At 49.5% G+C, this 24,748-nt stretch overlaps 1 protein-coding gene across 2 annotated transcripts in view; it reads right to left on the bottom strand.

The window, feature by feature from the left end:
- NBEAL1 (neurobeachin like 1) overlaps positions 1 to 24,748 on the bottom strand; it is a 1,045,477-nt gene that overhangs the window by 90,269 nt on the left and 930,460 nt on the right. For both annotated transcript variants that reach the window (XM_078680248.1, XM_078680249.1), the window contains one exon: positions 7,782 to 7,898. In XM_078680248.1, the coding sequence (XP_078536374.1) occupies positions 7,782 to 7,898 (117 nt within the window). The remainder of the gene's footprint in view (positions 1 to 7,781; positions 7,899 to 24,748) is intronic.

Genomic DNA, 24,748 nt, shown 5'->3' with positions numbered 1-24,748 from the left:
AACTCATTCACATGCCGTGCATCATTGTTATGGCGATGAGGAACACTGTTTTGAGGGTGAGGAGCTGCAAAGGACTGTTGTGAAGTGACTCAAAATGAGTCCACATTAGAAAGGTGAGGGTAGAGTTAAGATCCCTTTGTGACGCGAAAAAGGGAGCAGGAGGAAACAAGAATCTCATAACAGGAGACTTGAACAAAGAGGGCTGTTCCAGAAACCTTAAAATAGCAGATGAAACTAAAGACACCATTTAACTGTGCCCAGGACAGGACCTTGCCAGGCTAGGGGCAAAACAAACAACAAAATGTCAGATAACTTTGCCTGGAGGGGGTCAATCTGGCATGTGTAGTACCAAAGCACAATCTTACCCCCAAACAAAAGGCATATACAGTTTTTCTCTAAGGCAGCCTGGCCACCAAGATGACATTAACCACCTCCAGAAGAAGGTTGAATGTGTTCAGCTGTAGCTGCTCAATCTCCAGGCATGAAAGTGGAGATTACAAAGTCCCAGGTGCAGAACGCTGCCCTGCTACTGCGAAACCAGATCCTCCCAATGGGGCAGCCTGATTGGAGGGCAGAAGCTCAAGCCCAGGAGTTCTAGATACCATAACTTCCGAGCCCAATATGGAGCCACTAGGATGAGTTGGGTCCGGTAGGTCCCGATATTCTTGAGAACTCTGGTCAGGAGTACTATCGGTGGAAAGGCATACAGGAGTCCAGAGTGCCACTTGAGGCAGAACATGTCTCCGAGTGAGAGACACCTTGAAAACTCTAATGCGCAGAAGTGCTGACAATGCATCTTTTTGGTAGTGACATGCAGATCGAGCCAAGGTTCTACCCATTAGGACTAAGGCACCACCTCCTGGAGAAACTGCCATTCATGATCCGCTAGGTGCTGATGGCTGAGTTTGTTCACCCTCCGTGACCTCACGCCGCCTTGTTTGTTGCAGTACAGCATGGTGGTGATGTTGTCAGTGAGCACCTCCACCAGCCTCCCCTTGACGGATGGAAGGAAGTTTTCCAATGCCAAGTGGATGGGCTTCAAAAGGTTGATGTGGAACCAGGACTCCACTAGAAACCAGAGGCCACTAATTTCCAACTCTCCCAGATGGCCACCCCAACCCAGAAGCAACACATCTATGGAGGGAATGAAGAGGGGTATGCTGCTGACCCAATCACAGTCCAGCAACCACTACAGCAGATCTTTTACAGTCTCTTTGGAAATATGAGCATGGTCGAAAAGGTAGCTTTGATGTTGAGCCCACTGAGACTTCAGGACCCATTGCAGAGCCTGCATATGCTACCCGGCATGCTCAACAAGCAGGATGAAAGAGGCCACATTAGTCCCAGCAGCCTCAGTCAACCTCATTTAAATCAGGGATTGAGGGTGAAAGATTGGAATCATAGCCTGAATATCTGGACTCTCTCTCAGGTAAAGCATGAAACCAAACTGTGTCCAGAATGACTCAGCTGAAGGAGAGCATCTGAGAAGGAGTTATCTGTGACTTCGGCAGGTCGATAGTTAACTCCAAAGATAACCGGATGTTTGTCTCAGTCTGCAGGTGGTTGATGACTGCCTGGGGCAAGCCCCGCCTTCAACAGCCAGTCATCGAGGTAGGGGATAGTCTGACAACCCTGACCACCGAAGATGTGCTGCCTCTACCGCCATCAATTTTGTGAATACCTGAGGGGCACTGGTGAGACCAAAAGGGAGCACAACAAACTGAAAATGCTCCTATCCCACCACAAATCACAAGTAATGTTGGTGGCCAGGCAGGATAGGTATTAAAAAATTGGCGTCCTGCGGGTCCAACAGTACCATTCAGTCTCCAGGGTCTAGGGCAGACAGGACCTGGGCCAGTGTGAACATTTTGAATTTTTCTTTTTGGTGGAAAGCGTTGAAAGGGCACGGGTCGAAAATAGGCCAGAGGTCTAAGTCCTATCTGCTCAGCAGGAAGTGGCAGGAGTAAAAACCATGTCCTACTTCTGGCTCAAGCACCCTCTAGAAAGTCTCCTTGACCAAAAGGGTTTCGTTTTCCTGCTGCAAAAGGGACAGATTGTCCTCATTCGGTCATTGGAAGTTGCAGCAGCACAGAAAGGAAGGGGAGAGCATAGCCAATCGGAACCATTAGCAGGACCCACCTGTCTGATATTATGGACTGTCAACCCAGCAAGAACCATCTGATCCTGCCTCCCACTGAGTGGCCACCCTCCACTAAGAGCACACTAAAGAGGTTTTGCAGGTGGGCCTTCAGGAGTGCAGTGAACTGAGAGGTCCGATGACATAAGATGCTGGGGTGGTGGGCACTATGGGCGCAAAACTGTTGAGCGTCATGCTGGCATTGGATTGGTGGCAGTAGGGGGTACCTCTGCTGAAACTGGGAATGGAGCAGTAGAGCGGATGCGGCTGGCAAGGTGGGCCAGGTAAGACCAGGGGGTGTAGCCCTGCTCTCCTTGAACCACTCAAGAGCAGAGTATGTTTTGTACCTAAACAGGCTACTCCTGTAGAACAGCATGCCCATGAAGGACGACTGGGCGTCACCTAAAAACACAGTGGACTGCAGCCAGGTGTGGCGGAGAATGGCAAAATGGGTGCCCATGGCCAACATGATGGAATCAGTGGCGTTCAAGCCACAACGAATCGTGACATTGGCAGCATCTCATCCGCCCTGAATGGCCTGGGCAAGGACAGGTCGGAGATCTTCAGGGATACCTGGGAGGACTTAAGTCACCGAGTCCCAAAGGGCATGGAATTATTGCCCCAAGTGAGGCAGTTAGCATTCACTGACCTGAGCACAAAGCTGGTGGATGACAATACTTGTTTGCCAAAGGTTTTAGCACGTTTTGACATAGTATCAGGGGTAGTAGTTGGGGCTTGTTTTGCTTGTGGACGCTTGCACCACCACACTTTTGGATGGGGCTGCTGACATAAAAATATGGGATCAGGGCAATGGTGTCACACAATTTGTCAGTTGACTGGTGGACCAGAGCCAAGTTTAAGCCCATGCCCTCAATAAGATGTCTGTTAGGGCCTCATTGCATGGCAGAATGGGCTCAGAAGATGTTCTCCCCAGCTGGAGAACTTCTGTCAATATGTTAGTCTTTACCTGTAAGGTGGGGAGCTAGAGATCAAGGACTTCAGTCACCCTATGTATTATCATGGCGTAGGAAGCGGACTACTATGTAGCTGGTCTGGGGGTGAGAGAAGGCCCGTTTCAGGGGTGTTATTTGGATCACTAGCCTCCTGCAAGTCATCATATTATTGGTTGTCTTGGTAGGGCTGAGCAAGCTCATCACCCACGCCATAATCATTATCCGAGTCTGTGCCAAAAGTCGAATATAGGATACGTTGTCTTCCCTGTGGAGGCTGCAGAGCAAAAGCAGGAAGCTATCAGGAAGTCGGGCGAGGTCAGACTGGCACCCTCTCGGAGTCAGACACTACCATGGGTAGCTCAGTGTCTGATGTTGATAGATTCAGTACCGGCTTCGAAGACCTAGGGTCTTGCATGGACTGTGGTGTCAGAGGTGGGGTTCCAACTAAAGGCAGAGGTATTGAAATGGGTTTCGCAGGTTCAACTGGTGCAGAGGGTGAACCTGCTGATGGTACTCCACGTGGAAGGCCTCTCGACTCTTTGGCACGTTAGACGAAGTCGGCAAGGATCCAAAGAGCCATGGCATGGCTGCGCCGAACTCTTCCATCTGTTGTGGAGTTGTAGACTGCCACGGAAACTCTGGTTGTGCTGGAACCAGTTGCGGATAGGTTCCGAAGTCAGTTGACCCTGGGAGTGAGATCAAGATCCATTATGCTGCCCCCACTTAGGCAAATGTGAGTAGCGAGAGAGGGCCAGGTACCACTTGGATTTCCTAGATTACTTTTTAGACTTAATAGATGATTTGGATTGTGACAAAGAACAACCTCACAAGCAGCTTCAGTGACTCCTGGAACGGGAACAGGACCAGGACCAGGACCAACTTGGATAGGGAGTGTGAATTGGACCAGTCTTGGCAAGGAGTCTTCTTACACCTGATGATGTAAAGTGTTGCCTCACTGTCCAGGATGGCCTTTGGGCTCATTGGCACATAGTGATCGCAGGCCTTAGAGTCATTACTCGACCACAGATACCACAGCCACACTTGATGGAGATCTGTCACCGTCCCTACAGGGCTTAAAACCTGTCATTTTAGGGGGTGACATCCCTTGCACACTGTAGAAAATTATTTGAGAAACATTGGGGATAAAGTGTCTCAGAGACAAGAGAGAGAGTTCCGGATCTATATCTGGTGGCATGGATAGAAAGGAATTCACATCATCATGCTGGAGTGGTGCATACATAAGTTCTGCACATCATTCCCAGAGTGGAACGTCATTGGTATGTGCGGTGTGGCACAGAAACTTGACAATGCAACTATTTTTGATGGCACATATACTTTGACACAGAAAAGTCTGGGGTGAGAGCCTAATGGTGAGTAGGGGATGCGATCAGTACTAATACAAGGCATATATCTCCTTCCTAGCTGGTCCACTAATAAAGACCAAGTCTTTCATAAAACAATGGTGGTATCACATTCCATGAGTGAAGATGATATCTTACTTATACCAAAACTTACTAATGGCCTGAAATAATGTGTATATCATACATCTATTGAACTTCTAAAACTTGATGCAAAAATCTACAGGGAATATTTGCCAACAGCCCGAAACGTATGTTACCACAGCTAACTGCCCTTGACCGATATCAGGTTCATACAAAGATACCAGATCCAGAGAAAATATGCCAAATGGAAAAAGAAAAGGCATACCATCTATTCTGGTACTGCCATTCAAAAAAAGGCTTTAATTTGGATAAATTGGGGTTTTAAGAAGAAAGGGCCAAAGACTAAGAAAACCTAGAGTCATTTCAGGACACAGAGGTATGCAGAACGACATGTAAGAATCAATATGAACAGCTTATTTTCTGATAAGATTCAGGTAACCCGAGGTAAAATGAGAGATGGCCGAAATCAGCATGGGATTCAATTTAGCAGAAGCAAGCAGAAAGTCTGTCACTTGGTGGTAATTCTAAGGTAAGGAATCTATAACTAAGTCTCTTTCAGATATATTAATACAATTAATAGTTCCAAAGAACTGTAGACCAGATTCACTTGAAGTTTTGGGCCCATTTTGTAATCTGAAGAAATCACCAATACAAAATCCTTCACTGCTAACGCCATTTGAGCAGTTCTTTGTAAATAATCTCACATTTATAATATGATTAGAAAGGCTCAAAGTAGTTAAGATGAATTATCTACACCAACAATTACAATTTCCAAACTGTGCCACATACCATCAAGAAAAACACAGACACACAGAGCTGCAATTGTGACTTGCACAATTTACTTAGGGAAGGAATGTAGCTGTAAAAAACAATAGAGACATCCCAATTGCTTGGTAAAATGAGCAATCTTTTCGAAGGAACATGTAAACTGCTTTGAATGGAGCAAACAATAAAACAGCAGATACCACAACTCTGACAGACTTAAAAAATGAAGTGCCTCTGATTTGAACTCGAATGGTAAAACTCATGCTCACACAAACTTGTTTTAGCAACTGGGAGCTTACACTGAGAAGTAATGTATGGGTGAATTTATAATATGGTCAAAATAAATCTCTACTTCCATGGTTCATCCTTAGACATGCAAGGGAAACTGGAACATTATGTATTCAAGCTACTAATGTCTGAAGGTGTTGATTTATGTGCAGTACTATTAAAACAGTACTTGGATAGCCAAGATTTCGAAAAACGTGGGCCCTGTTCTTTTAGGAGTATAAACAATTTATGAGTTGACCAGACTCTCTGGTGGTACCTCGCACTGGCAGTTAAACCGACCATAGCTGTATTGTGAAATGCATCAACATTTTGTTGACTATTATGTTGCAGCTGTTTCCACTGATAGTATTCTCCATCGAAGTCTAACTTGAAAAACCCATGAGTTCTATTTTGGTGCGCTAAAATCTCATCCAGTGTGGGAGTTATGGATGATTCTTGCTGTAGGGCTCAATTAGGTACCCTGATTTCTGAACAAATCCTCACCTGCATATATTCTTTGGTTTTGTAAAACCCATGATGTAGGACCATGAAACTTGCAGGTTTCTCCTGCAGTTTCCACTGTGGCGATCTGTCACAATTATTAATGGATGTGGAAGGGTTTATGCCTGTGTCGGAGTACTAGCTGCTTTACCACTAGGTCGAAAATACAGCATCTTTGTTCACTAATTTTGAGGCATCCCAGTCCCTGCAACAAGCGTTGGTATTTCTGCAGTATGTCTAAACCTCAACTTGGCTGACACTAAGATGGAAGTGAATCAGCTAGTGGTCTTAAGCTACATATTAATAGGGTTCCGCTGCGGACTTTGGTGATGAATATCCTGGTTCCACAATTGACATCAATCTTAAATCATCACTGGAGATGAAGGCGTTGTAGAGATCCACAGATTTGCAGCTGGGTGGAGAGCACAGATTGGATTGGTTGCAGTTGGTTGACTGTTGCACTAGTATCTTTCTGGGTGGTTAAGTCCAAGCCAAATGAAGTGGACCTTTCTTGGCTTTCTGATACTTTGCATCTGGAAAATGAAAATGTCTGGAGCCTCCTCTTGTGGAATGCTGGAAAGTACTATTTCTAGGACCTGGACAAGTCTCTCTCAATATACCATTCCTTGCTTCTACTTGAGTTTCTGAAAGAATGCAGCCTAACTGGAATAGCAGGCACGTATGAGGTAGGGGTCACAGGCGTAGCAACATATCTTGAAATTCCACAAGGCCATGTGTTTTATGGTCTAGTGATGTGCAAAGCTTCACTGATGGGTAATCTGGTCGGCCCTTTCTGGGGTATTTTCTTTTAGAGTGACAGAGACAGACTGCCTTCTTATAATGATCAAGTCTAGGAAAGGAAGAGTGTCATCACCCAATCATAATTGTTCTTTGGATGCCAGTTTAACATCTCACATATGTGAAAATCACCTAGTGTTTAATTTCTTCTTCATGAGACACACTGTGCAGTAAGAAACTCTCATAGCAGGAGTTGACTTAGAGTGTGTAGTTCGTATCCAGTGCATATGCAGCTGCCAGGTGCCATCTTCATCTCCTATATTGCAGAAGGTCAAGAATATTTTCAGTACCTCCTCCCAAGCAAGTTCAAGCAGTAATAATCTTCTTACAGTAGGATTGGTTTCTAACAAAATGCCCAGCATATCAGCTACACTTTCTGGCATGCCACATTGGAAGACAGTGTATTATGTTACAGATACAGTAGAAATCCACCCATTCTCACCATAGTTTGGCACCATCTCCATCTTGCACTATCAACATCATACTGCCCCTTGTTCCCTTATGGCATATGATTTTCTTCTTACTTTGGTTCAGCTTTGTAGTCACTTCATTATTTCATCACTTCACTATTCACGTATTCAATACACTTCTACTTCTTAGAATTTCAACTCAAATCCTGCTTTTTGATTTCTACTCTGGCTCTTTGAAGACCACAGGGCCTCTCGAAGGCAGTGCAAAGACAATACAAATGGTGCTACGGCTTTTGCCACATTGATCTGGAATAGTAATATGTACAGTATGTGTTTGCAGACTCTCTGTGAGGCCTGAAGAGGGACTGCTGTTAGGGTGCTCAACTTAGAGGGGGCTTACAGGTTATCTCTACTACTAAAAGAACATCCATCCAGAATGATAGCTTTTTTCCTTATAAAATGGAAGTAGAAAAAATGTGTTTACTCTGGGGCAATAAGGATCACTTACCTTGGCTCCTGATACTGCCATGTCCAGCTCTGTGCTGATACTCACACTGGAGATTTCATTAGTGTGCCCATACAGGATTTGCATAGGTTTAGATGCCATTCCTACTGGAACCCCTCCCTGGAGTTTACAAAAAGGTTTTAAAGATGAAATTAAACCAAATATGAAAGGCTGTTTTCATAAAATAAAACCAACATGCAGCATGTCTGTAGGAATAAAGACAAAAGTGCAACAAATATCCTGCCCTGTCATCGCCTGCACCAAGTTACATTTTGTTGTGAGGTACTGTAATAGCTCTGCATTTGTGTTCTTGATATGTGGACAAGCAAGGTGATTCCATTGTTCAAAGCCACTAGTTAAAGTAGCATTGAAAAGCAGCAAATACAAACTTAGGTTTAGGGAGATAATTTTAATTGAAATATCAGTCACCCATAAGGTTTGATCTTTACTGAAATGCACAGGGGAAATTGCTATGTACGTAAAAAAACATCATGAAATACTGAACAGTGCCAACTCTACCCTGGAGGGAGCAACAAACCGAATTTTGGTTCAACAATTATGAGAAACCAAGAAATGTCTTCCATCATCCATCAATACTAAGCTCCCCTCCTCTTCCGTTTGGTTGGTCTTTATCCTTACAGTGATACCATGGTTTAATTTAAGTTGTCCTTCAATCAGTTTTAGGGAACTCCATTAGTGCCAAAGTGCATGCTCCTTGCACCAGCTCATTTTCGTCCCTTCTTCTTTCACTAGTGTGAAGGTTCTTTCATATTTCTGGTCCAGAGTTGGCCTTCTCATTCTAGACAGTGTCAGCATGTGCACTCAAGTGATGGAGACTGCACTTTTTTGTATTGTCTAACCATATTAAGGTCCATTCAGTCTACAACATTATGGAGCATCCTTTGCTCATATATTAGTTCAATGATCTGTCTTCAACCTCAGCTTCTGCTATGGTGGTCCCTTTCAATGCAAACTTGTGGTAAACTGTTCACATCTCACGCAGGGCCAGGGTACTACCATTGCTTTTATTTTACTGACAGATTTTGGATTCAGCAATTTAATGGGATTCAAAAGGTAAAGGGAAACACCACTATGTCAAATTAACTTTGGATTAGAAATGTAACCTTCACATTATTATATGGGTAAGTGTACCAAAGAAACAATTTCAAATTTAAAAACCTAAATTGCCAATGTGTTCAGTAAACTCTTCTCTAGGCCACAGTTATCTACCCTTTGATGGGATTGCTAATATACGTGTAATCAAAGTAATTCCAAGAACACTCAACAAGGAATTACTTTCTTTCTTGGAAAGTACACCTTTAACATGAATACTATTGAGGAGGATTAATCTGGAATCCCGGAGAACCAGACTCAACCTTATATCCTTCTGAGATCAATAAAATCCCTACAGTTATGTGGGAGAACCTCTAGAGTGTTGAGAAGTCATAAAGAAAAAGTTACTTACCTTCGGTAACAATGTATGTGGTAGAGACATATGTTAGTGGTAGATTCCTTACCTTAAAATTTCCCCCAGGCGTCAGTATGAATCTGGAGATTTTTTCTTCCACAGAACACATGTGCATTGTTAGGTAGCGTCGGTCGGCTCTGCGTCCGTCATCAGCGTCTTGGGCACCTGGATGACGTCACGGGATCTACATAGACGCTGCCCATGTACACTGGTGTCAGTTCTTAACACGACTTTCCACGCCAGAAGCACAGAGCCATGAAAGACACTGACCACTGTTGTGTCATAAGTAGGGCCCTTTAGGAGAGTCCCTAGTTCTAGAAATCAGGTTGCATAGTGGGGAGGATGGGTGGGGAGGTAGGGAACCTATAACTAACATATGTCTCTACCAGATACATCGTTACCAAAGGTAAGTAACTTGTTCATCTGATACAGACTGTTAGTTGTAGATTCCTTACCTTAGAATAGATACCCCAGCAATACCATCCCCGGAGGAGGGTCTGCGAACCAAGATCAAATCAGAAAGTCCCAGAGGACCGAACTGACAAAGTATCCATCCATTCGGACTTGGCTATGCAAGCAGTAGTGTCTGGTAAATGTGTGCAGGGATGCCACGTTGCTGCCTGACAGATGTCAAGGACTGGAACTCCACGTGCTAAAGCAGTGGTTGTCTCCGTTGTTCTGGTGGAATGAGCACACAACCCCACAGGAGGGTCCTTTAACGCCAAAGCATAGCATATTTTGATGCAAAGGACAACACATCGGGAGATAGTCCATTTTTGAACAGCCCGTCCTTTGGCTCCCACATTGCCAATGACCAGTTAGTCATCCACCGGGAAATCTTTTGAGTGATCAAGATAAAAAGACAATGCACATTTGGGGTCCAGACGGTGGAGTCTCTCTTCCTTCTTGGAGGGATGTGGGGGTGGAAAAAAGGTGGGCAGAGTGATAGATTGTCTCACATGAAAAGGCGTGACCACCTTAGGAGCGAATGAAGGCTTGGTCAGAAGCACCACTTTATCGGGATAGACAGATAGAAAAGGGGGCATCGAAGAAAAGGCCTGCAGCTCGCTCACCCTGCAAGCAGAGGTGAGCACACATACAAAAGTTGAGAATCAGATTTAAGTCCCATTGGGGCATTACAAAAGGAGATTGAGGGAACAGATGAGTAAGGCTCTTAAAGAATCTGTTAACAATTGGAGATTTGAATGAAGAAGGCTGATCTGGCAGCCAAAGAAAAGCAAAGATGGCTGCAAGATATCATTTAAGAATGCCCACGGCAGATCCCTGCTGGACCAAAGAAAGTATATACAAGAGAACCTCTGAAAGAGGAGCAGAAAGGGGATCAACAGCTTTTGCTGTGCACCATGACACAAATTTGTTCCATCAACAGGAGTATTCCGTTTCAGTTGAGGTACACCTGGCTGCCAAGATAACAGACTTCGGGCGGAAGGTCGGAAGCTGTCAACTGCACCGCTCAATCTCCATGCAAGGAGGTGGAGAATGGACAGATTTGGGTGAAGAACCCTCCTTTGCTGCTGTGACAGAAGATCCTCCTGAAGGGGCAGTCTGGTCGGGGGATCGATAGCCATGCTCAGAAGGTCAGGGTACCCGACTCTTAGTACCCATTCCAGAGCTACTAGAATGCCTTGAGCACGGTCAAGCTTGATCTACTTTAGCACTCTGGGCAGAAGTGGTACAGGCAGAAAGAAGTACAATAGGCTGAAGCTCCACACAGAACGAAAAGCGTCGCAATGCGAGTGCGCCCTGGAAACTCCCAACACACGTAACTGCTGACATTGTGCATTCTCTTTGGAGGTGAACAGATCTAACCAAGACTCTTCCTACATGGAGACGCCAGTTGTGATCGACCAGACACCAATGGCTGAGTTCGTCTGCCCTGGCGTTCAGGGATCCCACCAGGTGTTGAACCATCAGGGTTATGTCCTGATGTTCCAGCCGTGTCCAGAGGCGGAGAGCCTCTTGACAAAGCGTCCACGATCCCACCCCACCCTGTTTGTTACAGTACCACATAGTGGTGGTGTTGTTGGTGAGCATTTGTACCACTTTCCCCCTGAGAGAGGGAAGGAATGCCTTCAGTGCCATTGTGATTGCCCAGAGCTCCAAAAGGTTGATATGGAGTAAGGATGCCTCTGATCTTGGCCTCTCCCTGGTGGCAGCCACATCCCAGAAGTGACGCATCCATCACAAATGTTAGGTCTGGTTGGGGAAGAGAGAGGGACCTGCCTCTGACCCAATCTTGGTTCGTGAGCCACCACTACAGTTGGTGCAAAATTCCCTCCAAGATCTGAACATAGTCGGAAAGACTCCCCTGATGCTGCACCCACTGGAACTTCAGGTTCGACTGCAGAGCCCGTATATGCCATCTGGCATGATACCCAGCAGGATGTAGGAATCCATGAGGCCCAGCAGCCTCAAAGTCATTCTAACTGAAATCCAGGATAGAGACTGAAACATCGGTATTGTAGCCCGAATAAACTGGACTCGCTGGAGATTAAGCCCAAAAAAGCACTATGTCCAGAACCACCCCGATGAAAGGGAGTGTCTGAGAGAGAGTCAGGTGTAACTTCGGCAAGTTGATAGTGAACCCCAGTGAATGCAGGATGTCTGCCGTAATCTGGAGGTGAGAGACGACAGCCTGGGGCGAGCCCACCTTCAACAGCCAGTCATCGAGATAGGGGAAGATGGGAACCCCTGATCTGAACAGATGAGAAGCGACCACCGGCATCACCTATCTGAACTCCAGAGGGGAACTGGTAAGGCCAAAGGGGTGCATGGTGAACTGAAAGTGCTTGTGGCCCACCGTGAACAGAAGGTAATGTCTGTAGGCCGGCGTGATGGGGATATGAAAATATGCGTCCTGCAAGTCCAATACCACCAGTCAGTCTCCTGGGTCTTGTGAAGACAGAACTTGGGCTAGGGTGAGCATTTTGAAATTTTCCTTCTCGAGGAAGGAGTTGAGGGCCTGGAGTTTTAAGATAGGACAGAGGCCTTTGTCCTCCTTGGGTGCCAGAAAGTAGTGTGAATAACAACCACACCCTACTTCTGGCACAGGGACCCTCTCTATAGTTCCCTTACCGCTTGGCGCCTATGAAGCTGACCAAGCGAGTGCCCCACGGCTTGTGCCTGAGCCCTACCCTGTTTAATATCTATGTGGCTCCCTTGGCCAAACTTCTAAGAGCCTGCGGTTTTTTTCCCATCTCCTACGCAGATGATACACAGTTGCTATTTCCCTTCAACAAACTCACCTCATCAATACAGATGGCCTTTTCCTCGGGTATGAAGGCCATCTCCAACTGGATGAGGGGTAACTTCTTTCAATGTACTGTGGGGAAGACTGAAATCATGCTCTTCGGAGATGCACCACTACTCTGGTCACCAGATTGGTGGCCTGCGGACTTAGGCACCCCCTGTCCCTAAATCCACTGTAAAGAACCTAGGCATTCGCCAGGACCAGGCGTTTACCCTAAAAGAGCACGTCATTCAGACAGCTGGCTCCTGCTTCCATATGCTGGGCCTTTTACACCGAGTAGTTCCCCTGCTCCCAGACTCCACCCGGAAGACCCTGACGCAGGCACTGATACGGAGCCGCCTGGACTACTGCAACAGTCTCCTGGCCTTGGCCAATGAGTCCTCACTGTGTAGATTGCAGGTAGTCCAGAACACGGCGGCTCGGCTGGTACTAAATGACCCCCCACCCCCCGGACTGCCTCTCGCCCTCTCCTCCTTCAGCTACACTGGCTCCCGATACGTGAACGGGTTAAGTTCAAGGTATGCTGCACAATCCATAAAGCTCTGAACCATCTCGGCTAGCCTACCTCGCCAAGAAATTTACATCATACACACCCTCTAGGCCCCACCGCTTAGGAACCAAATCACTTCTCATGGTCCTCCGAGTAAGGAGGGCCAGACAAGGCGGTAAGGCACTCTCCCACCTCGGTCCACTTTACTGGAACCATCTCCCCCAGTACCTAAGGCAATGCCCTGACCACTTCCAGTTCAGGAAACACCTCAAGACTTTCCTTTTCCCTCTCTAATCAGGATCCAGTCCCTCAGCCTTCCATTTCTCATATCTGCAGCACAGAGATACCCCTTCGGGGGTCGATTCAGGTGCTATATAAAAAATAAATAAATAAATAGATAGCTCACTTGGCCAAGAGAGCCGATACTTCATGGCGGAGAAGTGCCAAATGATCCTCCTTGATGTGATCGAAAGGTGGTGGCATGGATGGGGCTAGTCTTGCAGGGGAGGGATGTGATGGATTGCCAGTGGCGGAGGTGATGGCAGTTCCTGCCTCCAATTGGCTGTTGATGGACCGGAAACGTCGGACTAGAAAGGTTTGGAGGCTGCAGCGGGGGGATAGGGTGGACTGGCACATCCACTGGCTCCCTGACCAGTGAGGATGCTGGGTCCCACGTCTTTCGCAACGTAGAGGCTGGGCAGTTTGCGTGACTCTGTGGCTGGGCTGGACAGGACGTGGCTAGGCGCCCCTTTTGTGGCCAAGAAAGGGACGTAAGGCAGACAGATGGACGTGAGGGAGCCGCGTGGCCCAAGGATCTGGCTGGAGCTCGAGAATCCTTGAAGGGCTCAAGTGCTGAGTTTGCCTGGTCGCCAAAAAGGCGAGTGCCATAGAAGGGCATGTCCATCATGGAAGACTGGACTTCCCCTAAGAAGTCAGAAGTTCTCAACCAGGTGTAGCGTCTAACAGCTACCGACTTGGCAATCGTTCTGCCCAGTGAGTTGGTGGTATACAGTCCACCCTGTATGTTAGATTGGCTGCGCCTCTCCCATCTTCCGCTGCTTGAGAGAGAACGGCCCGAGCCTCCTCCGGGAACTGAAGCAGAACCTGCTCGAGCGTACCCCAGATAGTACGGCAGTATCAGCACAAGAGGCATACAGTATTCACCGACTGCAACGCCAAACTGGAAGACCGCATGTCAGCTCGGTAGTAGTAACCTTGGCTCTATCTGAATGTGCCCTCAAACAATCTGAAGGCTGCCTCCTGGCCAACACGTAGCAGATTGTTAGTGGAGTTGTGTGGCTCACTGGTTAGAGGCGGCAGACCCGTAAGCAGAGAACGTCCCGGGACCAGGGTTCAATTCCCGACGCGGCAGGGTCGTAGACCAGGATCAAAACGGACTCGATAATTCTCGCCTCGGTGCCTACTCTAACCAGGGAACACACTCGGCAACTCTGGGCATTAAGCTTGCCTCATCTCTACAACGGCCCCCCACAGACGCCGGGGATGCCTGGTTTCACCCTGGAGATACCCAGAAAGGGACCATCTCACAGGGAAAACCAGGACGGGTTCCCCAGCGGTCTTCAGCGCCTAGATACTCCTTGGAGTCGTAGTGCGCTTTACAAGTACACCCACATACAAAGGGCTATCCACCTTGATGTGGTCCTTTTCTGCACTGCCTTACTCTTCTTTGCCCCATTGAACCCTACAAAGAGCTGATCATCCACTTTATGGTTTTTGTTATGATTGATGTAACAGCCAAGAGCTCTTCTGGGGTCCAAGAGATGGAGTCTTCTCTCTTTCGATTGGTGAGGTGGCGCACAGAATGCCGGAAGGTGATGGATTGTCTGACATTAAAGGATATCACAACTTTCCACAAAAATGATGCCTATTCCGCCACACCAGTTCATCTAGAAAAAAGGTGGTGTACGATAGATGAATGGACAGAGCTTGTAGTTCACTCATGGGACAAGCTTAAGTTATCGATATGAGGTGCAGTAGATGCAAAGAAGAGCTATGCTTTTGCTCAAATTGAGTACAAAATAGAAGGGTTAAGACCACATTAAGGACCCACTGTGGCATTGTAAAAGGTTTGAGTGGAAATATATGGACCAGACCTTTAAGGAAACGCAATGCAATGGAGATTTAAACAAGAACAGTCGACCAAGTAAATACTAAAATGTCGAAGGGGCTGACAAGTAACGTTTAACTGTGCCCAAGGCAAGTCCTTCCTGGGCTTAAGACAGGACAAAAAGCAGCGTATCTGACAACTTTCTTGTAATGCGTCTGTGTGTCAGGAATAATGCGTGGCCACAAATTGGTCCCAACGTCCTGCATAAACAGATTTCATAGGTGGACGCCTGGTCGCTAGAATGACATTGACTTTGAGAGGGTGTTCGAAGGCAGTCAACTGTGCCGCTCAATCTCAATGCATGGAGGTGTAGTTGGTGCAGGTCCATGTCCTACTGCTGTGACAGAAGATTCTCCCAAAGCGGCAGCCTAATTGGAGGACAGATGCTCCTGGCAATAAGTTCCAGACACCACAATCTCCTGAAGTCTCCTCTAAAATATGGATGGAATCCTACAGTTTCCCTAGATGCTTTGCCTTCTGAGCTTTCAGATCCCAATGCAAGCCCACATGTGCTATCTGGCATGGCCCACCAGCAGGATGCAGGAGGCCAGACACTAAGACATCTGAGAGCACTCTCATTGAGACAGAGGACTGGGGCTGACATATCAGTATCATAGCGCCAATGTCCTGAAGTCACTGATACAGAGGGAAGGTTTGAAATTGCACCTTGTTCAGAATTGTTCCAATGAACGGAAACCTCTTCGAAGGATTTGGGTGTAACTTCGGCATGTTGACAGAAAACCCAAAGATGTCAGCAGGATCGCCATCGTACTGAGACCGACAGTGGCAAGCCTGCATTCAACAGCCAGTCGTCACAGTAGGACACCACTAGTAACCACAGCCTGAGAAGATGTGCTGGAACCACCGCCATCACTTTCAGGAACACCGGAGGGGCCTGATACAGCTGAAGGGCAGTACAGAAAACTAAAAAGGGTCATGGCCCACCTTGAAATGCATGTAACGCCTGTGGGTCAGCGGGATGGAAAAGAGAAAATACGCATCCCACAGTTCCAAAGCTACCATACAGTCATGTGGATCCAAGGTAGACAGAACGTGGGCCAATGTGAGCATCATTAATCTGTCCGTGTTTAGGAAGAAATTGAGACAATGAAGGTCTAAAGTAGGCCAAAGACAGCTGTCCTTTTTCAGCACCAAAAAGTACTGGGAGTAATACCCAGTACCAATTTCTGATTCTGGGACGCTCTCTATGCCTCCAAAAGAGCCTTGATCACTTGTGACAAAATGGACCAATGGTCCTCCGACAGTCAGTCAGGTGTAAGTGGAATGTGCAGTGGGTCTGAAAGGAAAGGTAGGGCATAACCTTTCAGATGTGACGCTCTGCCACCTAGGGAGATGATACCTTACCCTGTCTCCAACAGGGTGGGCATGTGCCAGCGAGGGAAAGTGCATCTTGGCGGCTCAAGCAGGGTGTGGGGAAATGAGTAGTGCGTTGCCCCTGAGGGCCTGGAGGATGTTGGGCAGATCCCCAATGAAAGGGCTGGGGGGGTCCTGTTGCTCTGGAGGTAGACCTTAGTGTTGTCTATGCTGAGGGAATGTGCTTTGGCCATGCTTTCCTTGAAGCACTCTAGCTCTTTGTCTGCCTTGACTCCGAAAAGAAGGTTGCCTTCAAATAGCAGGTCCATTCGTGACCGCAGAACGTCTTTTGGCAAGATCTCGCTGATCAGATCCCACAACACATGGGATAAATGGAGGAGTGGTTCTGTGAAAGTCTGTCCATGTTGTAGGACTTCTGGCAGGATATTATTCACTTCTACAGCTAAAAGTTGTAGCTGAAAGTCTAAAATTTAAGCAGCCCGTCTTATCACAGCAGAACAAGCTGATTCCTCTAAAGAGAGGCTGGGAGAAAGTTCAACCCAGTATCCGGGGTGGTGTCTGTCCCATTGTCATCCTGAAGTTCCATGAAACAATTGTCATCATCATAATAGTGGGATGCATCAACCTTGTCATCTTATCTTGTTCCAGCGTCGCCAATGGGCCAAGGAATTCGGTTGCATAAGTATAAGCTGGGGAATTTATTCCTCAAAAGGGGACAAAGATCAAGATTGGGAGGCACGTGAACACCCACACAACTTCTCTTGATAACAGTGGGATGATGAGGGTGAGTGAACTACGACTCGTTAGTAAGGGTAAAGTGGATTGACACAAAGAGCCTGAAGCACACTCACACACCATGCTAAGGTGAGGAACACAGATTTGATGGCAACAGGCTGTAAGGGACAGCTGTGAAGTGGCTTGAACGGAGTGCATATCAGATAAGTCAGGACTAGATTAGGACCCATTGGGACATGACAAAAGGAGAAGGGGGAAAATTGTGTTTCAGCCATTTCAAAAATCACATCAGAACTGGTGATTTAAACAATAAGGGCCGATATGGCAACTGTAAGAAGGCTGAAAGGGCTAAAAGATAAACCTTAACTATGCCCAAAGCTTTGCCAGTAAGAGACTGAACAAATAACAGAACCTAATTTGGCCTGGAGAAGGCCATCTTGCTAGTGCTGCATCAGGTCACACATTTGTCCTGACAACAGGCATATACAGTTTTTGTTGAGGGACGACTGGCTGTCAAGATGACAGCAACCACCTTTGGAAGAAAGGTGAAGGTGTTTAACTGTCACTGCTCAATCTTCAAATACGAAGGTGGATATTACAAAGGCCCGGATGCAGAACCCTGCCCTCTTACTACAGAGGCAGCTCCTCCAGGAGAGACAGCATGATTGGAGGACTCATGCTCAAGCCCAGGAGTTCTAAATACCATACTCTCCGAGCCCTATCTGGAGCCACTAAGATGACTATCTTCTTGAAAACTTGGGGCAGGAGTTGTAACAGCGGAAAGGTATAGAGGAGAGCCAAGTTCCACTCTAGGCAAAATGCATCTCCATGCATGAGACGCGTTGAAAACTTCATAGTGCAGAGATACTGACATTGTGCATTCTCAGCGGTGGCAAATAGATCGAGCCAAGGTTCTCCCATTTATAGAAGATACCATGAGCCACCTCTGGGTGTAGCTGCCATTTGTGATCCACCAGGCATCGACAGACGAGCTCATCTGCCATAGCATTCAATGGTTCCCCACCAGAAAAATTCTGTGGGGGTTCAGACATTTGCAGGGATGAAAGGCCTCCTGGCACAGAAAAAATGACCCCCAACTACCTCTGTTTGTTGCAGCACCACGTGGTGGTGTCTGTGAGCACCTGTTCCAGCCTCCCTTGCTGGATGGAAGGAAGTATTTCAACCCCAAGTGGATGGCCCACAGCTCCAGAAGGTTGACGTGGAGCCGGGACTCTGCCATAGACCAGAGGCCTCTCCCAGATGGCCAACCAAACCCAGAAGCGATGTGTTAGTCACCACTGTCCGCTCCGGGTGAGGAGAGGGACTGCTACTGACCCACATAAGGCCCAGTAACCACCACCACAGATCTTTTACAGTCTTCTCTGAAATCTGAACATCGTTGGAGAGGTGGTCCCCTTGATGTTGGGCCACTGGGACTTCAGATCCCACAGCTGGCCCAGCATATGCCTCCTTGTGTGCTCCACCAGTAGAATGTAGGAGACCATCAGTCCCAGCAGCTGCAGAGTCGACCTCACTCAAATCCAGGACCGAGTCTGAAAGATCGGGATCATAGTCTGAATGTCCTGGACTCTTTCCTGGGTGAAAGGCATGAAACCACACTGTGTCCAGAATAGTTCCAATGAAGGGGCGCATCTGAGGAGGACTTAAGGGTGACTTCAGCATGTTGATAGTAAACTCCAAAGATTACAGGAGGTTGCCATAGTCTGGAGGTGGTTGACAACTGTTTGGGGTGAACCAGCCTTCAAAGGCCAGCCGTCGAGGTAGGGATAGACTGGCACTCCTGACCTCCAAATGAGTGCTGTCACCAACACCATCAGTTTTGTGAACACCCAAAGGGTGCTGGTGAGAGAAAAGGGGAGCATAATGAAGTGAAAATTTACCTCTGCCACCACAAACTGCTGGTAACACTTATGGGCTGGTAGGCTGGGTATATGAAAATGGGCGTCCTGCAGGTCCAGCGCTACCTTCAAGTCTCTAGGGTCGGTGTGGGGACAAGGCCTTGGCCAAGGTGAACAATTTTAATTTTTCCTTCCTAAGGAAGGTATTGAGTGGGTGCAGATCTGGAATAGGAAGAAGACTTATCTTTTTGGGCACCAGGAAGTAACAGGAATGACGCCCTACGTCTGGCACTGGCACCCTTAGATAGCCCCTTTTGCCACAAGGGCTTGCACTTCCTCCTAAAAAATGGAGAGATGGCCCTTCATCAACATTGATGGTGGAAAGTGCGGGAGAGAGAGGGTAATGCGTAACCCTTGTTAACATCTATAGCACCCACCTGACCGACGTGACAGCTTGCCAGCCTGGTAAGAATCAGTGGATTCTGCCTCCCAATGGATGGCTATTTTCCTGCAGGCTAAAGAGGTTTGGAAGGTCGTGCCGCACGGAGAGGGGGTATTTGGGTGGTCCACTACCCTTGGCTACGCCCCATGGCCTCTACAAAAAACTGCTAAGCTTCCTGTGGGGGTTGGACAGGTTGGCAGTAAGAGGTGCCCTGGCCAAAGCCCGAAAGCAGCGGCGGAACCGTTGCAGTTGGCAAGGAGGGATGGAAAGGTTCAGCGAGCAGTTGCAGCCCTGCTCGCCTCAAAACAATGAAGCGCAGAGTCAGCTTTGTCCCAGAACAGGCAAGTCTCATGACAGGGCATGACCATGAGGGAGAACTGGGGCTCTCCAAAGAACAGCCGATCATAGCCATGCATGGCGGGCACTGGTGATAATGGCCTACCCAATGGAATCTGTGGCGTCCAAACAACAATGCATTGTGAACTTGGCAGCATCACAACCATCTTGAATTCCCTGAGAAGCAAAGGGAGAAGGTTTTAGGGGACACCAGGGAGGACGTGTGTCACTGAATCCAAAATGGCGTGAGAGTAACGTTCAACAAAACAGCTGGCATAAACGGATCAAAGGGCCAAGCTAGGTAGATGAAAAGACACAATTGCCGAATGTATTTACTCACTTAGCTTCCCTATCAGGGGAAGTAGTAGAAAATCGTTTGGGATTTAACTGCTGTTGGAAGTTTGCACCACTAGGGTTTCTGGCAAGGGGTGCTGTGAAAAAAAGCTGGGTCGCGAGGGGCTGGACAATAGTGCCTGGTCCTTGTCTTTTTAGTAGGTGGCCAGATAAAGGCTTGGCCCAAGCACCTAACAACGTATTGGTTAGTGTCTCGTAAAAAGGGAGATGGGGCACAGTAGATGTTTGCCCCGGTTGGAGACCTTCCATTAAGACACTGGTTTTAACCTCCAAGGTGAAGAGATGGCAGTCAAGAACTTCGCTGCCATACTTATTACCATGGTGTAGGAAGCAGACTCCTTTGTGGCTGATCCAGGAAGAGAAAAAATAGCAGTCTCTGGGAAGGTATCGAGACCATTTGCCTACTGTAAGTCCTTGTACCAATTGTTATCTTGGTAGGGTTGACGGAACTCATCACCCAGTCATAATCATTATCAGAGTGTTTTCTATCCTGCAGTAATTCAAGTGGGGAAAGCAGCACCTCAGGCCTATTCGGGCATGACGTCAATTGAGGTCAGATGGGCATCAGAAAGGACTATTGGAGCTTCTTCTGCAGGAGGAGAAGTCAACATAGGCATTGATGTGCCCAGAGCCAGCATGCGTTGTGGCACCAGCAGAGGAGTCGGACAATGAGCTGGAAGCAAGATCAATCAATTAATCAATCCGGGGTTTATATAGCACGCTACTCACCCTTGAGGGTCGCAAGGGGCTTTTGGGGGGTGGAGGGACTTGGCTTCAGATCAGTTGAAGAGCCAGGTCTTGAGGTCCCTCCTGAAGGTGTTCAGGGTCGGGGAGTGTCTGATGTTCACCGGGAGCTCCAGGTCGTGGAGAGACTTGTGTGCGTGAGCAAGGAGCCTGAACGAGATCCTTTTGCTGACGGGGAGCCAGTGCAGATCCCTCAGGTGGCCGGAGATGTGGCTGCGTCGGGGATGTCCAGGATGAGTCGGGCGGAGGCGTTCTGTATGCGCTGGAGTCTTTTCTGTAGTTTGGCTGTGGTTCCCGCGTAGAGGGTGTTCCCGTAGTCCAGTCGGCTGGTGACGAGGGCCTGGGTGACCGTCTTCCTGGTTTCGGTCGGGATCCATCGGAAGATCTTTCGGAGCATGCGCAGGGTGTTGAAGCACGATGAGGAGACGGCGTTGACTTGTCTGGTCATCGAGAGGGAAGAGTCCAGGATGAAGCCCAGGTTGCGTGCGTGGTCGGTTGGCATGGGAGCGGTGCCCAGGGCGGGGGGCCACCAGGAGTCGTCCCAGGCGGAGGGCGATGGTCCCAGGATGAGGACTTCCGTCTTGTCTGAGTTCAGTTTCTGGCGGCTGTTCTTCATCCATTCGGCGTCGTTTTTCATCCCTTCGTGTAGGCTCGTTCTGGCGGTGTCTCTGGTGAGGGAGAGGATCAGTTGGGTGTCGTTGGCGTAGGAGATGATGTTGAGGTTGTGCTGGCGTGCGATGGTTGCAAGAGATCTCATGTAGACGTTGAAGAGGGTGGGGCTGAGTGATGATCCTTGTGGTACGCCGCAGATGACTTCGGTGGCCTCGGATCGGAACGGGGGAGGTGGACTCTGTGTTCTTCCGGCGAGGAACGAGATGATCCACTCCAGTGCCTTCTCTTGGATCCGGATGTTGCTGAGGCGTTGGACTAGAGTGCGGTGGCAGACGGTGTCGAACGCTGCAGAGAGGTCCAGGAGGAGGAGGGCTGCTGTTTCCCCGTTGTCGAGCAGGGTTCTGATATCGTCGGTGGCTGCGATGAGGGTGGTCTCGGTGCTGTGGTTGGCTCGGAAACCGGACTGCGAGGGGTCGAGGGATCCGTTCGTCTCGAGGAAGGCGGCAAGCTGTCTGTTGACGGTCTTCTCGATGACTTTGGCAGGAAAAGGGAGGAGCGAGATGGGGCGGAAGTTCTTGAAGTCGGTGTGGTCCGCTGTTGGTTTCTTCAGTAGGGCGTTGAGCTCGGCATGCTTCCAGCTCTCCGGGAAGGTGGCGGTGCTGAAGGAGGCGTTGATGACGTCCCGGAGTTGTGGTGCGATGATGGAGTCAGCCTTGTTGAAGATGTGGTGGGGGCAGGGGTCGGTTGGAGATCCGGAGTGGATGGTGTTCATCGTGCGGGCTGTGTCTTCGGTGGTCACCGTGGTCCAGGTGCGGAGGGTGGCGGTGGGGGGCGTTGGTTCGACGGTTGGGTGCGTGGGTGGTGCGTCAAAGCTGTTGTGGATGTCAGTGATCTTGCGGTGGAAGAACGAGGCGAGAGAGTCGCAGAGATCCTGTGAAGGAGTGATGTCGTTGTTGCCGGTGCTGGGGTTGGAGAACTCCTTGACGATGCTGAAGAGCTCCTTGCTGTCGTGGGCGTTGTTGTCCAGTCGTTCTTTCAGTGATTTCTTCTTGGTGGTGCGGATGAGCTGGTGGTGCTTGCGGGTGGCGTCTTTGAGGGCGGTCATGTTGTCTGTGGTTTGGTCGAGGAGCCAGGCTTTCTCGAGGGTGCGGCAGTTCTTCTTGGAGTCCTTGAGGTCTTCGGTGAACCAGGAGGCCTTCTTGCTTCTGGGTCTGCTACGGGGGTTCTTCAGTGGTGCGAGGTCGTCGGCGCAGGCGGTCAGCCACTGTGTGAGGTTGCTGGCTGCTTTGTTGGGGTCCGTTGTGCTGGCGGGTGGGTTCTGGCTGAGGCAGGTGGTGAGCTGGTCGGCGGTGATCTTGCCCCAGCTCCTGTGGGGAACCTGATGCGGGTGGTGGTGGGTCGTGGTTCTTCTGAAGCTGAAGTGGACGCAGCTGTGGTCGGTCCAGTGAAGTCCGGTGGAGTGGCTGAAGGTGATGTGCTTGCTGGATGAGAAGACTGGGTCAAGCGTGTGGCCGGCGTAATGGGTGGGGGTGTTGACCAGTTGCTTGAGCCCAAGGTTGGCAAGGTTGTCCAGCAGGGCGGCGGTGTTGCGGTTCTTGTTGTTCTCCAGGTGGAAGTTGAGGTCCCCTAGGAGAATGTAGTCAGCGGAGCGGAGGGCGTGCGGGCTGATGAAGTCCGTGATGTCGTCGCTGAATTGTGTACGTGGTCCAGGGGGCCTGTAGACGAGGGTGCCTCTGAGGGTCGTCTTTGGGTCGGTGTGTATCTGGAAGTGGAGATACTCGGCGGCGGTGAAGGTGTCGTCGGAGTCGGTTGTGATGCGGATGGTGTTCTTGTGTACGATGGCGATGCCTCCTCCCGTCTGGTTGACGCGGTCTCTCCGGATGAACTTGTATCCGTCTGGGATGGCGATGTCAGGCGCTGAGGAGGCGTTCATCCAGGTTTCCGCGAGGAAGGCGACGTCTGGTGAGGTTGTGTCGAGCAGGTTCCAAAGTTTGATGGCGTGTCTGTGGATGGAGCGGGTGTTGAGCAGGATGCACTTGAGGTGGCTGGTGTTGGTGCTTGGCTTGGTGGCTGCGGTGCAGGTCCGGAGGCAGGTGAACTTGCAGGCTTGACAGGTGAAGGGTCCTAGGGTGCGTCTCGGGGTCGCTCGGTGGCAGGCTCTTGTTCGGTCGGGTTTGAGTGCGATGAGGGTGGCGGCATCGTAGGTCCGTCGTGTGGGCTGGCATCCTCGGGGGCCAGGGGTCCTGGCGCTGGGCGCGGTCGAGGCGCGGACGGGCGCAGACGGGCTTGCCTTTGGCGCGCCATTTTGGCGCACAATCGGCGCGCCCGCTGCGCGTGCGTGGGGGTGTCATAAGAAGGGAGCCGGGAGGGAGGGTCCGCTGGGTGGCGGGAGCGGGTGGGTGGGGCAATTGCTGGCGGGGGCGGGGCCGCAGGGAGGCAGCGGCTGGAAAGAGGAGTGCAGGCGGATCAGCGGCGGCTGGGTCGCCTGCAGGAGGAGTGCGGGGGCGACCAGGCCAGGCAGGTACAGTGGGCAAGTTGGGGACCAAAGTAGCACCAAAGGTGCACGCTCAGCAGCACTAGGGCGACCGGGTGCAGGGTGCTGTTTTGAAGTCGGTTGCCCTGTTGATTTCAATGGAGATTCTCTGGGACAAATAAACACTGCAGGCACGGGGACGAGGATCTTCCAGGAGCGACAACCACTTCGAGGGGTAAGTTGGGATGTTGAGGGATGGTTAGGCACTGATGGGTTGGGCACACAAGGCCGTGAGGCGTGGGTGCAGGGGTGCCTTTGGACGTCGGATTTTCTTACCTGCTCTGGTCGCGGTAGGGGGTCCTCTGGATTGAGGCTGCAGGCGTCTGGAGGCTTGAGGCAGGTCAGGGGTCGTAGGATCTTGGGTCAGGATTGCCAGGGGACCTCCTCATGGTATTTTTCCACTCGAGCTCGGGCCGGGTTCGGTGGGTGCAGAGTGGGCTGGATTCGTGGTTCCTGGCTGGCACCAGGAGCTGCAGTTTAAATACGCCCGGTGTTTACGGGAGAAACAGCCTTGAAAGTGAAGGCAGGCAGGTCCTCCGGGGTTTGTGAGGTTGCTGGCTGCTGGACACGCCGGGGTTTCGCACGAGTAGGTACAAAGGGAGACAGGCATGTAGGGCTGGGGCCAAGTCAGTGGGCGTCGTCCTCTTGTTAGCCTTGCAAGGC

This window comes from Lissotriton helveticus, chromosome 3_1, assembly GCF_964261635.1.
Source record: "Lissotriton helveticus chromosome 3_1, aLisHel1.1, whole genome shotgun sequence".
Lineage (NCBI taxonomy): Eukaryota > Metazoa > Chordata > Amphibia > Caudata > Salamandridae > Lissotriton > Lissotriton helveticus.
Note: the sequence above shows the minus strand (reverse complement) of the source record. Positions and strands in the feature narration are given on the sequence as shown.